This window comes from Xyrauchen texanus, chromosome 30, assembly GCF_025860055.1.
Source record: "Xyrauchen texanus isolate HMW12.3.18 chromosome 30, RBS_HiC_50CHRs, whole genome shotgun sequence".
Taxonomy (NCBI): domain Eukaryota; kingdom Metazoa; phylum Chordata; class Actinopteri; order Cypriniformes; family Catostomidae; genus Xyrauchen; species Xyrauchen texanus.
Window position 1 is genome coordinate 8,015,477 of NC_068305.1, and position 15,867 is coordinate 8,031,343.

General features: G+C 37.9%; 1 protein-coding gene across 1 annotated transcript in view; it reads left to right on the forward strand.

Annotated features, from left to right (window-relative positions):
• The window catches only part of LOC127624134 (neurexin-3b), a 485,619-nt gene that overhangs the window by 135,507 nt on the left and 334,245 nt on the right, over positions 1 to 15,867 (forward strand). The window contains exon 5 of the mRNA XM_052098814.1: positions 4,050 to 4,211. Within this exon, the coding sequence (XP_051954774.1) occupies positions 4,050 to 4,211 (162 nt within the window). The remainder of the gene's footprint in view (positions 1 to 4,049; positions 4,212 to 15,867) is intronic.

The following is a 15,867-nucleotide window of genomic DNA, read 5'->3' on the forward strand; positions in this document are numbered from 1 at the left end:
AGTGCATCACACTGCCTCCGCCGGCCTGCCTTCTTCCAATAATGCATCTTGCTGCCATCTCTTCTCAAGGTAAATGACGCACACGCACCCGGTCGTCCACATGATCTAAAAGAAAACATGATTCATCAGACCAGGTCACCATCTTCCATTGCTCCATGGTCCAGTTCTGACGCTCACATGCCCATTATAGGCACTTTCGGTGGTGGACTGGGGTCAGCATGAGCACTCTGACTGGTCTAAGGCTACGCAGCCCCAAATGCAGCAAGCTGGGATGCACTGTATATTCTGACAACGTTCTATCATGGCCAGCATTGCGTTTTTCAGCAATTTGTGCAACAGTAGCTCTTCTGTGGGATCGGACCAGACGAGTTAGCCTTCACTCTCCACATGCATCAATGAGCCTTGTGCGCCCATGAACCTGTGGCCGGTTCACCGGTTGTCCTACCTTGGACCAGTTTTGGTAGGTACTAACCACTGCATACCGGGAACACCCCACAAGACCTGCCATTTTGGAGATGCTCTGCCTCCATCACAATTTGGCCCCTGTCAAAGTCTCTCAGATCCTTACACTTGCCCATTTTTCCTGCTTCCAACACATGAAGTTTAAGAACTGACTGTTCACTTGCTGCCTAATATATCCCACCTCTTGACAGGTGCCATTGTAACGAGATAATAAATGTTATTCACTTCACCTGTCAGTGGTTTTAATGTTTTGGCTGGTCAGTGTAAATGTATGCGTTTTATAAACAAGGCCCCAAGTGTTCTCTTCTGAAAAAGCTTTCAATTATTTAGTATTAGTTCCAATGTTCATATATGTAGGGTTGCTGTAGGCTATGTTTATGGATTCAGTTTTCTTTGGCATCATGCTCGATTTGTTTGGCTGACCTTAAACTTCACTGGCAGGTGAGACAGATTTATATGGAGTGAAAATAAGATGAGGGCTTGACAAGTAAGTGCATTTTTCATGTCACTCCTATGTTCAGACTGGTAAAAGATGTAGCACAACCGTCACCGATATTTTTAGAGTTTGAGTGGCCCAACTTGAAGGACCTCCTCTCTTCTATCTTTTTCTCATTATACTCTTAATCTATTCTCTCTATCTCTTATCTTCTTTTTGGAAGAAACAGTTTTTGAGACTAACACTTATCATTCATGGGATCATTTTTTATTACTAACCTGTTTCTAACCAAACTAATGTACTAACACCCTAATTCTTCATCATTAATTTCTTTCTCTTTTAATTTCGTCCATTTATTAACAACCATTCTGTTCACTATTGTTTTGATTTCCTTTCTCCCCCCTTGTTCCTGAAAGCACTCAGGCATTGGACACGCTATGGTAAACAAACTACATTGTCTGGTAGATATCATTCTTATTGTCCTTTTTTTTTTTTTGGTTTGCCGTGTGTCCCTCTCCCAATCTATCTTTATACTTTGAGTTTCATTCTAGACACTCTTTTCAAAAAATGAGGAAATGGGTTTGTATTACCAGGACTTCCCCCCTTTACCCCTCTCTCAAACTTCCCACACTTCTTTTACGTTTTCGTTATTGATTTATCATGCTGACTTTTATGTCCTCACATTAATGTTACATAGAAATTCACATCAACACCAGGACTCTCACAATAACTACTAAAGTGTCTTTTCTCCAACACAAGTCTCCAATTTTTGCGAGGACTGTCGGCAGTAACTGACAGGGGATTTCCAACAAGGGAAATTTCCACCTATAGTAGCAGAACATCCCAAAAACGAAGAGAAACTCTGGGAACTCTGGCAGTTGATACCTCAACAGCACTCATAGCATGGCCTCATCAGATCCCCATCATCTCATTCATCAATCATACATCACCACGACTAATAAACACTACATTCAATGTGTCACTCTGTGTAATCCCCTTTGTGCGTCTTGCATGTTGGTTTTTGTGCAGTGTTGTGTTGCATGGCCTTCCTGCTGAAGCTCGATTCAGTTTGGCATGGCTGCTTCCTGATAGGCTGGGATATTCCTGTTATGTGTTCACTTTTGTGCTCTGTAACTTAAAAAAAAAACAAATTGTCATTTAAAGAAGTATTTTTTATAAAGCACCTTTCAGAATGCTCTGGTCAAGCTCAGACACTTACACTTTTTTCATTATAACTCGACCTTGTTCACCTAGCATAATGGAAATGTGCTAAAGTTAGCCAGTGCTCACTGAGGGATTCAGAGTTGGTTTACATGTCAACTTAAATTTGTGTAACGTAATTTGGACATTTCAGATTATCACACCAATTTCTGTTATTTCATCAAACAGAATGGAACCATCAAATAACACAAAACATCACAGGATTCATACAATCCATTGCTAATACTTTCTTATGTGCTGTTATTATAAATGATGGCACTTGCTGGAGGATTATGTCCTTAATGAACTGTATTTTGTTAGCTAGGGATATCTACAGATGACTAACAAGATGGCAAGTAAAATTGAAGATATAGGTTAAACCTATGAATTTAAGGAAACTCAAACATCTACTCAGTGACATTATTCAAAATAAAAGTCCCTTTCAAGGCCCCTTAGCGGCCACCTTGGGAACGCGCCCAAGTAGATGTCTGCGCTGGATTCATTGTGCAGACCTGCTCCCGCCCGCTCCCATAAAAATACGTCATATTTTGTGCCGCTCCCCCCTGCAACTTTCACGTTTTGTTCCGCTCCCACCCGCAAAAGCCAGCAGGTAGAGGTCTACGCTGATTTTACAGTCCTGCTTCCGTAAGATTCTGACATGCACATGCCTGCTCCGGAGTCATCAGCTATTTTTTCCAATTCCCAAATGTAAAAAAACGAAAAAAGAGAAAGAAAAAAAAGAAAAAGGGAGGTGCTTTACCTCGCAGTCGCATACGTTCGAAAAACATTGCCAAAAATCCGATTTAAATTTGGTTTGTTAGAACGTTTTTTCTTTAAAGGGATACTTCACCCAAAAAGGAAAATTCTCTCATTGTTTACTCACCCTCATGCCATCCCAGATGTGTATGACTTTCTTTCTTCAGCAGAACACAAAGATTTTTAGGAGAAATTCTCAGCTCTGTAGGTTCATATAATGCAAGTAGATCGTGAGCAGCACTTTAAAGCTCAGAAAGCACAGACAGTCATTGTAAAAATAATCCATACAACTCCAGTGGTGAAATGAGCATTTTTAAAGTGATATCATCAATATTTAAATCCAATGCACTATTATGTTTACATCCGGTCAAACTCCAATGCGCGTTCATGAGAGGACCGAGTTCAAGCAGCCTCTCGAGTAAGCGCTTTGGCATGTTTCTGTCATATTGGGTGTTCCAATGTCTCCCATTTTAATACAAGTGTTCCACCTCAGGCTTAATGGTCTCTGTTAAAATTCACCCTCATGTTCTTTTAATTGTGATATTGTAATAAAAGCGATATCATAACGAACTAATATGATTTTATCATTTGCTATTTTAATATTTTATCCAGTTCAGAAATGTGCTGCATAACAGGAATCACCCAGCTGTTGTGCCTTTTGTTCCTCCTCCTTTCCATGGAATCAACCAATCATCCATCCCGCTCATGTTTACTCAGTATGACTTCTTTGAAAAAGGATCAAACGTATGATTTTCCCAGTGGCTAATGCCTTCCTTTAATGCATGCATGTACAAGGGTGCGTATGTGTCAGTGAGTCTGTTAATGTGTACGATTGAGCGTGTGATATTAAATAACGTACCCCTCCAAAACAAGTACAATCAATTTGTCCTTGGTTTTAACATTTACTAACCTGTAATTAGTAATCTTCCAAACCAGATAAGAATTCATTTTCTTAACCCATCAAAGATGAAGAAAATATTCATCAGCAATATTTTCTTTACCTATCCTCTGAACCTATGCTGAACTTATCCAGACCAATGGTCCAGAGTTTTAGCAGCAACCAACCCATTATGAAAAAAAAACATCATATCTTTCAAATAAATAAAGAACATGAGAGATAGTTCGCTCAGGCTGAAATCACATCCATTAATAAGTTAGTAATTTGTTGTCTTTCTATATTGTCATTATTTAACAGGTCACTATATCGGTGGATGGTATACTGACCACCACAGGATACACACAGGAGGATTACACAATGCTGGGCTCTGATGACTTTTTCTATGTGGGGGGAAGCCCGAGCACAGCCGACCTGCCTGGATCTCCAGTCAGCAATAATTTCATGGGTTGCCTGAAAGAGGTTGGTGCTTTAGATGCACAAACACACACATGCACACTGTGGGGTTGTTAATGGACACATAAGTTACTGCATGCAGTGGCATCAAAGTATTTGGACACTTCAGTCACACTTTGAAATGTCTGAATGCCATTGCATTAGAGAATGTTCCAAATGGCATCTGCAAACTAATGATTCGAGACTTTTTACAGAAGTAAATTCACTTTTCTGAGAGATTTTTTTTTCTTCAAGTGGTGTGAAGGTGTTTTTAGTGGATGTGTCTATGAAGTAAATTCCCTTCAAGTCTGCTCAGAGTATCTGTTATTAGTCTACTTCTTGCAATGTTTATTTATGTATTTGTTTATCTTAAAAGTCACAATAATTTACTGTTCTTCAGCTATTTAATAAAACTTAAATTATACCCATACCAATATTGCCAAACACAAACGCACACACGGCAGCTGCATGTGGCTCTCTCTCTCTCTCTCTCTCGAACTGCCACATCCTGCTGCACTTATCCCTCTCCTTGGCTGATTAGCCCGATTGGGGGCCGGAGGTGCATAGTCACGGCCCGGCCCCACCCTCCTTCTCGTCACACTTCTCCCTCTTTTGCCTCTGGCTGGGGAATCTCCTCACTTGACATACATGACATACATCCCACACCCAGGCTTTTGTGGAGGGGGACAAGGGGAGGAGAGGAAAAGGGCAAGGCAGAGCAACAGAGAGAGAGAGAGAGAAAGAGAGAAAAAAAAAAACGTGCTCACTGGTTCCCAGATACGCCGTCACCTGGTCCTCCACTCCTCAACCCTCTGGCGGACGACAGCCACTCCTCCGTGGGTGGACCGGAGCAAGTCCTCCAAACCCTGGCGGATGGAACACCCCTCCACGTTTTGGCAGCCGGCAGGAAGCCCCTCCGCCCCTAGCAGCAGATCCACACGTTGCGGACGATGGCCGTTCCTACGTGTTCAGGCAACCAGCGGCTGCTCCTTTGGTGGCAGTGGAGAGGAATCCTCGACAGCGCATCCCTCCTCCCTAATTAATCCTTAAGTAATATTTAATAAAACAAAAAGACCCAAAACACTAACGCACACACGGCAGCTGCATGTGGCTCTCTCTCTCTCTCGAACTGCCACATCCTGCTGCACTTATCCCTCTCCTTGGCTGATTAGCCCGATTGGGGGCAGGATGTGCATAGTCACGGCACGGCCCCACACTCCTTCTTGTCACACTTCTCCCTCCTTTGCCTCAGGCTGGGGAATCTCCGGCATGACATACATCCCACAACCAGGCTTTTCCCGCCTCTCTAGAGCTGTGGAGGGGGACAAGGGGAGGAGAGGGAAAGGTCAAGGCAGAGCGACAGTGAGAGAGAGAGAGGAGAGAGAGAAAAAAACGTGCTCACTGGTTCCCAGACACGCCATCTACTGGTCCTCCACTCCTCAACCCTCTGGTGGACGACAGCCACTCCTCCCTGGGTGGACCGGAGCAAGTCTTCCAACCCCTGGCGGATTGAACACCCCTCTGCGTTTTGGCGGCCGGTAGGAAGCCCCTCCGCCCCAGCAGCGGCTCCACATCTTGCGGACGATGGCCGTTCCTCCGTGTTCAGGCGACCAGCGGCTGCTCCTTTGGGGGGGTGGCAGTGGCGAGGAATCCTAACACTAACGCACACACGGCAGCTGCATTTGGCTCTCTCTCTCTGATTAGCCCGATTGGGGGACGGACATGCATAGTCACGTCCCGGCGCCGCCGTCCTTCTTGTCGCAGGTACTACAGTCATTGTTACTACAATGGCACTAAAGTGCTAACGATGGTCACTACATGGATACAGTGTTACTGTAGTAAAACCATGGTTAATTGTATCTAAATAATAATAATAAATAGCATGTTTACTACAGTTATGTTACTATAATATTGTTATTATTAAATCATGGTTCATTTTCACAAGAGTTAATAACAAATATTGTGACATTAACATTAAATTGAACAAAAAAAAAAAGAGTTATATAAGGGCTGAAAGATTTGAACAAATTATCTAATTGTGATTATTTTGAAAAAAATTGAGCAATTGTGATTTGAACTGCAATGTGATAAACATTTAAAGAAAAATGTGGATGTGTTTTGTCACAGCTCTCCTTCAAATGTTATTTTTAAAGGGATAGTTCACCCAGAATTGAAAATTCTCTCATCATTTACTCACCCTCCATCCATCCCTGATGTGTATGACTTTTTTCTTCTTCTGTAGAACACAAATGAAGATGTTTAGAAGAATATCTTAGCTCTGGTGGTCCTCACAATGCACGTGAATTGTGACCAGAACTCAGAAGGTCCATAAATGACATAAAGGGGTATAAAAGTAATCTGTACGACTCCAGTGGTAAAATCTATATCTTCTGAAGCAAAATAATTATGGAAGGCAGATTCTGCCAATTTTATATACATTAATAAAAGGATAAAAATTAAAATGAAATCCAGATTAACCATTACAATTTTAAAAAGTGCCCGCAAAATGCAGGATGTGTGTGCACATTTAGAATGAAAAATATAAAGGATTGAAAAGAGAATGATTAGGATGATTAATAAATTATTAACAATTTACTGCTATTGCCTTGTTAATATGTAATCATGTAATCTATAAAAAAGTAACTGTAATCTGAATACAAGTATTTTAAAGGTAATTTAATCCAATTACAAGTACTTGATTTGTAATCCGATTACGCAGTCCAGATTACATGGTAAATAAATGGTAAATGGTCTGCACTTATATAGCGCCTTTTTTAATCTTAGAGGTTACCAAAGCGTTTTACACTGTGTCCCATTCACACATTCACACACCAATGGCGGCAGAGCTGCCATGCAATGCACTAGCCTGCCATTGGGAGCAACTTGGGGTTCAATGTCTTGCCCAAGGACACTTTGGCATGTGGATTCAGGCTGGGAATGGAACCGCCAACCCTGCGATTAGCTGCCGACCCACTCTACCACCTGAGCCACAGCCATGTAATCTGTCACTACCCAGCACTGGCTGTATGCAATTCATCCCCTGCTCTGTTGTCTGTGCAGCTCCGGACAGCAATGTACAGTACTGCATATGCCATATGCTCTTTATCAGCCTCTCTGGGACTGTTGGCTCTCTTGTTGCTTGCCCATGTCTCACCTGATTGAAATATGCTTTGCTTCCCTCCCATTGTTCATTAATTAGTTGTCAATATTTGTTGTATGTTTCTCTGTTTAATATTTTATGTTTAAGTCTTTGAGCTTTGGAAAGGCACTATGCAAATTATTCATTATTATTATTATTATTATTACTACAAAAACATGGCTAGTATAAAAAGTGATCAAAATCTCTGGTTGTTTGGAATTGGTAGATTTACATCACTAACACACAGTCTCTGGTAGACACTTTGGGTGCTTCTCATTTCTTAAACTGTGCATCTACAGCATTTCCTTGCTCCTCCGTCCTCAAGCCTGTGACCCAGAAGCCAATTAAAGTCTGTCATCATTAAGGACGTATCAATTCTCTAAATGCACCGCAAGGAGCCAAGGACCAAGGAAGGACATTTCATTTAATAAATCCGCCTTGCTTTGATTCCTCCATCCTCATTTGCATTCTTTGCTTCTGTTCCTCGTTTCCTAAGAGGGTGCAGCTCCCTCTATGTGCAATATCAACTTTTATTTTTTGCCACATTTACTGATTGGCTGATTTAATTTAATGACTCTTGCGGTTGGCTCCATTATTAGATCTAATTATGGAATGGAGACTGTAGAATGCACTCTAGTCAACATCCTCCACAGTCAATGTAGTAAACATCCTCCCTCCTCTAAAGTGAAATTCATGGCTGCATTCATGGATGATGTGACCTCCTCTCACAGTTTACCACCAACAGACACAATCCAGGTCCCATTAGGAGCTGTGAGTACATTTAAATGCACACACGTATGCAAAGAAACACGCACACTCGAGTCTCGCAGTAGTCGACACTCACGGGTGGTCTGTAATAAGCATCATAATGAAAGGTCACCTTGTCTGTGCTGTTTAATCTGCCACTGTGTTCTTCTGCTTCCTATTGCGCTCTCTCTCTCTATCCCCAGAACAGCTATTAATATCAGATGCGTAGCTGTGGATGTGCCAGTGCCTGTCCCTGCCACATTCTCAGACACAGCCTGTGCCAACAGTGATGAAAGACTTGCCGAGTTAGAATTACCCAAGGAGTTCTAAAAAGGGCAGGCACTTTATTTCAGTTAAAGCCTGGGCGAGAGGAGCAAAGCGTCCTCTGAGCAAGGGATCGTATCTCATTTAACACGCTCTGTTTTATGATAGCATTAATGAAGTGTCACATCTTCGGGTCTAAATTTCATTCGTACCCCAGACGGGAATCATTTCTGTGATTTAATATAAAATTCAGGTGTAATTGTTCGAAATGGAATGCTTGCTTACTACTTACTAAATTTCTTCTACTATTTCTTGCAATTGCAACTTTAGTGCTCGTAAATGCATGTTTATATCTCGCGGTTGTGACTTTATTTTATATAAAAATATTTTAGGATAAATAAAGTAGAAATTGCTAGATATAAATTTGAAATGGCTACTTTCGTCACAATTGCAAGTTTGTATGCACTCAGTAACTTTTTTCCTCGTTAAAAAAATGTACTCCAAATAAATAAATTGTAATTTTAAAACATTTGTATAAAATCATGACCACTCACATGAGGTGAAGAGTGGAAGACTCCACTCATATCAGTAACCTTATAACATCTGTATTAAATCTACATGGAGAGGGTCCTCTCATGGGGGCTGCCATATTGAGATCACATGACCAGCCCGAGTGCTACTTGTTTTATCTCAGTAACTACCCTGTTATTGAGCACATTCACTGTTAGGGGCCGTTTACGAGGCAAAGTTTTCAACTAAAAACGGAAAACGTTTTATGCGTTTTGGCTGTTCGTTTACAGGACAACGTTTTCAACTAAAAACGGAAAACGTTTTATGCGTTTTGGCTGTTCGTTTACACGACAAAGTTTTCAACTAAAAACGGAAAACGTTTTATGCGTTTTGGCTGATCGTTTACACGACAATTTTTTCAACAAAAACGGAAAACGTTTTATGCGTTTTGGCTGTTCGTTTACACGACAATTTTTTCAACAAAAACGGAAAACGTTTTATGCGTTTTGGCTGTTCGTTTACACGACAACGTTTTCAACTAAAAACAGAAAACATTTTATGCGTTTTGGCTGTTCGTTTACACGACAATTTTTTCAACTAAAAACGGAAAACGTTTTATGCGTTTTGGCTGTTCGTTTACACGACAGTTTTTTCAACTAAAAACGGAAAACGTTTTATGCGTTTGGCTGTTCGTTTACACGACAACGGCATTTTGGGGCATGACGTAAACTTTTGAAGACAGTTTCAAAGTGCACGTTTTTGAAAACTATGCTGTTATCGTCTCTGTGTAAATATACAAAAACGTGAATTTGTGAAAACAATGACTTCGTGCGCACTCTCATTACGTGTCCAGTCTTTATGCATGAACTTTGAGAACTTCGTCTTTACATCCAGGGCGGGCAGACCAACATGAGATCACCAGTTGGAGTCCTTAAAAAGGTGGCGTGCTTTATAGTCCAGGGTCACTTGTAGTAATAAAGCAACCTCTTTAAAAAAGCTTACACAAATCATTTTAATTCTGGCATTTCACTGGGATTTCTTAATTAATAGGGAAACATAACGTGTGTGCATCAACACTGTAACTGGATCGATCCCTTAAATCAGTTTTGTTTTTCTCACATATATCAGCATCCACAGAACCATTGATATTAGAAAACTCATTATGAAAAATGAACTAGCAATAACTGTGAATGGGCAACTTTTTCTTGTGAACTTTGTGTACTGTTTGTTTGACTATAAAGATGTGTGAGTTACCATTTATTACACTCCATAAACATGAATTATATCTGCATTCATAATCAGCATTTTTTGGTTTAATAGAGGAGCACACACACACACACACACACACACACACACACACACACACACACTCTTTTCTTCTTCTCAGTGTTGTAACAATATACCTGAATTAATTACTCATTTAATGAGTGTACTGTACAAGTTCTTGTGCAATGTTTGGAATGAAAGATAGCAAGCTGTTTCCAACTTGTAATTGTTGATGTTCAGACTTGTACAACTTCTGTACATCTACACAAGCCTAAGGGACATGTGTACAGTCAGATTGATCACACAGTGAATTCAAAAACAGTACAGGTTGGACGAATCAGGAAGTGTTTTTTAACCCATGGGCACGTGTGAGCTCCAGCTTCCAGGGGCCGGTTGCACCAGCTATACATAAGTTACAACTTAGACCTAGTTGTGGCGTAAATGGGCAATAAGTCACAATTTACGCACTACTTAATATTTTAACGTTGCACAAACCCTACGTATAAACTCAATATTTATGGAAGCCTTCGATCAGGAGTAATGGTTGGAATAAAAAAAGCAAACTGATATTTTATGACATCAGTGAGCTCATGTTTTGCGTGACAGGTTTCAATCCTTTCGACATATATGATGATGTTGGCATTTACACTCGTTTACATTTACGAGAAAGAGAAAAACTTAATTTGAAGGGGCTCTTCAGCATGAAACCGTTCTAACGGTGCAGTTTTCAGGGTGCGTCGCCCAGTGTCAAGTTTCAACACATTCAAAATATACATTGGATATTAAAATGAATAGATGTCTATTTTTCTAGCCTGTTGTATTTGTATTTATTTATCTATCAATCCTTATTTATTTTAGATACAGTTGCTATATATTGTTATTTACACAGGGAAAATATAAAATTTATCAAATCTACTTTTACGAATTGTATTTTAATGGGGATATAATTTTTTACAGCTGACAGATACATGAGCAAACAAGGTTTGAACATCAACCGTAACATGATAAAACTAAAATGAATGGCTTTTTAACACTTCTGTGTCAAATTTGAAGGCTGTTTATAGGATCAATACAGGTAAACATCATATTATGCGACTATGCATAACTTTATGGAGAGTTTACGACCTACTAGCTAAGTCTTGTCTTAAGAACAGGTGGTGCAACCAAATTAAGCACTGACTTAGTTACAAACTAACTAGTATTTACTAAGCCCTTAGTGTGAACTTTACATCCCAACTTACGTATGACCTTATGCAAAGCTGGTGCAACCCTACCCGGTTGAAATGCCTACAGAGGGGCGCCAAAAGTGAGTTGCAAAGCACGTTTTTTGTTGTTGATGTAAGTGATGTAATGGAGTAAAGTTGAATGCATATATTATAAACCTTTCCCCCAAAGCCCAACCCTAAACCTAACCATCAACTGAGTAAAAATGTAAACATGGAGGGAAAAATGAAACCACCCAGTCCCAGTTCATCACTGATTATGTGAGCATGATTACTTCCTGGTTTTGATGTAGGATGAGAACATGGGTCTCGGAACCCGGGAACGACCAGCACATTTTACACTTTTCTTTTATATTCCACTGAAAAAAAGTAATTCATACAGGTTTGGAATTAGGGTGAAGGAGAACTAACCCTCGGACTACTAACCGCTGTTTACATGGAGCACATCTCCATCAGGAATACAGTAACGCATTATTAGAAGTTCAAATAAAAATAGTCGTACCTCAAAATTATGATTTATAAAACATTCAGAAATATAAGATTCCCATTTGAGCTTTTAATCCTTTCTTGATTTGTCTGCTAGGCTTCTCTTGTAATAAATATGTTTTCTGTTCGTTTTTATGTTTTGTATTTCTGTGCTAATTTACCAGGAAAGGAAGGATACATAATGTCAATATACAGCATTTTCAAAATCTGCGATTAATCACAATTAACTATGAAAAATCATGTGATTAATCACAATTAACTATGAAAAATCATGCGATTAATCACAATTAACCATGAAAATCATGCGATTAAGTAAGGGATAATCCACGGCTAGCCATGCATTAAAGGATTTTAATGCACGACGTAGAGGCGAAGAACCACCCGACGCGAAGCGGAGTGCATTTCGTGCATTTAAATCCTTTAATGCATGGCTAGCCGTGGATTATCCCGCTTATACCACGGTTATTTGCCAAGTTAAAAATAAGTTAAAGCTGTAACTGATGTTAATTTTGTAAAAATAATGTAATTTTTTAACAGACGTGTAAAAATGACGGTTATTTTCTGAAGTTACGACTCGTTAGTTCTAGCACTCGTCCACTTTAAATAAAGTAGAGCCATCGGATTGCTTTTATTTGAATGAATTATCACATTTATTTAAATTCATTATTAAAGAGAGAGACAAAGAACTGAAAGAGTCCCTCGTTGCTTAAGCATATAGCTAACTTAATGATTATTTAATGGATTTATTACAATTATTTATGAATGACAGGCAACACTGACAGTGACAAGGCAATCTTTATTTGAAATAATCATGTCATTTTTAAATGAATTATGTAGAGTGTGAAATAAACCAGTGTCTCTAACCACGATTAGGCTATATAAAGACACATTAAATTTATTGAAATGCATTAAATTAAATGAAAACAAAAAATCAAACAGTTGGAAATTTCGATAGGGGATTGTTTTACTCAGCATTATACTAATTGATGTTAAACATCACATTTCCATTTATCATGAAGTTAGACTATGGAAAAGGGTAGGGTTATTTCAGTTTTAGGCTTGGAGGTGAAATTATGTTTAGCATTGCTTGTTGAGGTTCTAGATGTCAGTATGTCACTCCATTCCTCCTCTCTGACAAAGATGGGGCCCAATATGACCATAAACTCGCCTTGCATCGGTGGCCTGTCACTGACATGATCTGGCACTTTCTAGTCCTGCATCAGAGAGTCGTCCAACGGCAGTGCTATGAAACTATGGTTTGTGTACTATTAATCACAATTAACTATGAACAACATCATTGCTATTAAGTATACAATTTAGATTATGAAACATCATACTATTAATCACAGTTTCAACTTATGGGCAAACATCAATATCTATTACCAACTCTTCACAAGTACTTTTAGCATATTGCCAAGGTAGTTGAGCATCATCGCTACCTGGTGAACCACATTTAGTGCTCGAGTTTGCACAGAGGATCGTCTGGATGCAAATAGAACGCTCGTATTTTCTGGACACTTTGACAGATATTTTTAAGCTATCCACGGACAAAGTGAGTCGAGGCTCATAAACATAATCCTCACAATTATATCTATCCGAAGCGATCCTTGTGGCTATTAATCACTGGATTATACTATGGTCAGATACTATTCCCATTCTTGTCTAATCGACAATTAAGACTCTTATGATAACATCATTGCTCTTCACATCCATGCAAATTACAGCTGATGTCAAACCAATCATTGCTATTAAGTCACAATTGACTATGAAGGAGAGTGCAGGTGCATTTCTAATTTTCTCCAAGTCAGACTCAGTAATAACGGATGATGAACGCTGGTGTCTATTCCATTTTCCTGTAGCAATTAAAACTGATTGAAACATGGCATTGCTTGACTTGAAGTCTTTATCAATTAACTTATGTATGTAACATCATTGCTCTGATTAAATCACAATTGAACTGTATGACAACATGCATGCTATTAAGTCACAATTAACTATAGCAAACAATCATTGCTATTAATCACAAGTTAACTATTTAAACATCATTGCTATTAATCTTTATCATATTAATCTTATGAAACATCATGTCGGTATTAATCACTATGTAACTATGTAATATCATTCAGCGTCTTCTCAAGTCTTCTATTTAATCTTGTGCCTGGGCCCATTTCTCAAAATTGCCATATTCACCATCACAAATTAAACGATATGCAAAATCATCCATTTAGCCTACCTAAATAAACGTTTTCATATGTTTCTCTCACTCTGTTTGCAAGTGTAACTGTGTTACTATAGTTACCAATGATTATAGTAACGGATCAATTTGAACTGTAATCACAACTGACTATGAAACTATCATGTGCTATTAATCACGTTTAACTATGAAACATCATTCCAGCCAATCAGAATCGAGTATATAAACAGCCCGTGGTATAATCACAATTAACTATGAAACATAATTTCTATTAATCACAATTAACTATGAAACATCATTGCTATTAATCACAATTAACTATGAAACATCATTGCTATTAATCACAATTAACTATGAAACATCATTGCTATTAATCACAATTAACTATGAAACATCATTGCGATTAATCACAATTAACTATGAAACATCATTGCTATTAATCACAGTTAACTATGAAACATCATTGCTATTAATCACAATTAATTATGAAACATCATTGCTATTAATCACAATTAACTATGAAACATCATTGCTATTAATCACAGTTAAATATGAAACATCATTGCTATTAATCACAATTAATTATGAAACATCATTGCTATTAATCACAATTAACTATGAAACATCATTGCTATTAATCACAGTTAAATATGAAACATCATTGCTATTAATCACAATTAATTATGAAACATCATTGCTATTAATCACAATTAACTATGAAACATCATTGCTATTAATCACAGTTAAATATGAAACATCATTGCTATTAATCACAATTAATTATGAAACATCATTGCTATTAATCACAATTAATTATGAAACATCATTGCTATTAATCACAATTAACTATGAAACATCATTGCTATTAATCACAGTTAAATATGAAACATCATTGCTATTAATCACAATTAACTATGAAACATCATTGCTATTAATCACAATTAATTATGAAACATCATTGCTATTAATCACAATTAACTATGAAACATCATTGCTATTAATCACAGTTAACTATGAAACATCATTGCTATTAATCACAATTAACTATGAAACATCATTGCTATTAATCACAATTAACTATGAAACATCATTGCGATTAATCACAATTAACTATGAAACATCATTGCGATTAATCACAATTAACTATGAAAAATCATTGCGATTAATCACAATTAACTATGAAACATCATTGCTATTAATCACAGTTAACTATGAAACATCATTGCGATTAATCACAATTAACTATGAAACATCATTGCTATTAATCACAATTAACTATGAAACATCATTGCTATTAATCACAATTAACTATGAAACATCATTGCGATTAATCACAATTAACTATGAAACATCATTGCGATTAATCACAATTAACTATGAAACATCATTGCGATTAATCACAATTAACTATGAAACATCATTGCTATTAATCACAGTTAACTATGAAACATCATTGCGATTAATCACAATTAACTATGAAACATCATTGCGATTAATCACAATTAACTATGAAACATCATTGCGATTAATCACAATTAACTATGAAACATCATTGCGATTAATCACAATTAACTATGAAACATCATTGCTATTAATCACAATTAACTATGAAACATCATTGCTATTAATCACAGTTAACTATGAAACATCATTGCTATTAATCACAGTTAACTATGAAACATCATTGCGATTAATCACAATTAACTATGAAACATCATTGCGATTAATCACAATTAACTATGAAACATCATTGCGATTAATCACAATTAACTATGAAAAGTTGTGCGATTAATCGCAATTGGCCATGAAAAGTCATGCGGTTAATCGCAATTACCCATGGAAAATCGTGTGATT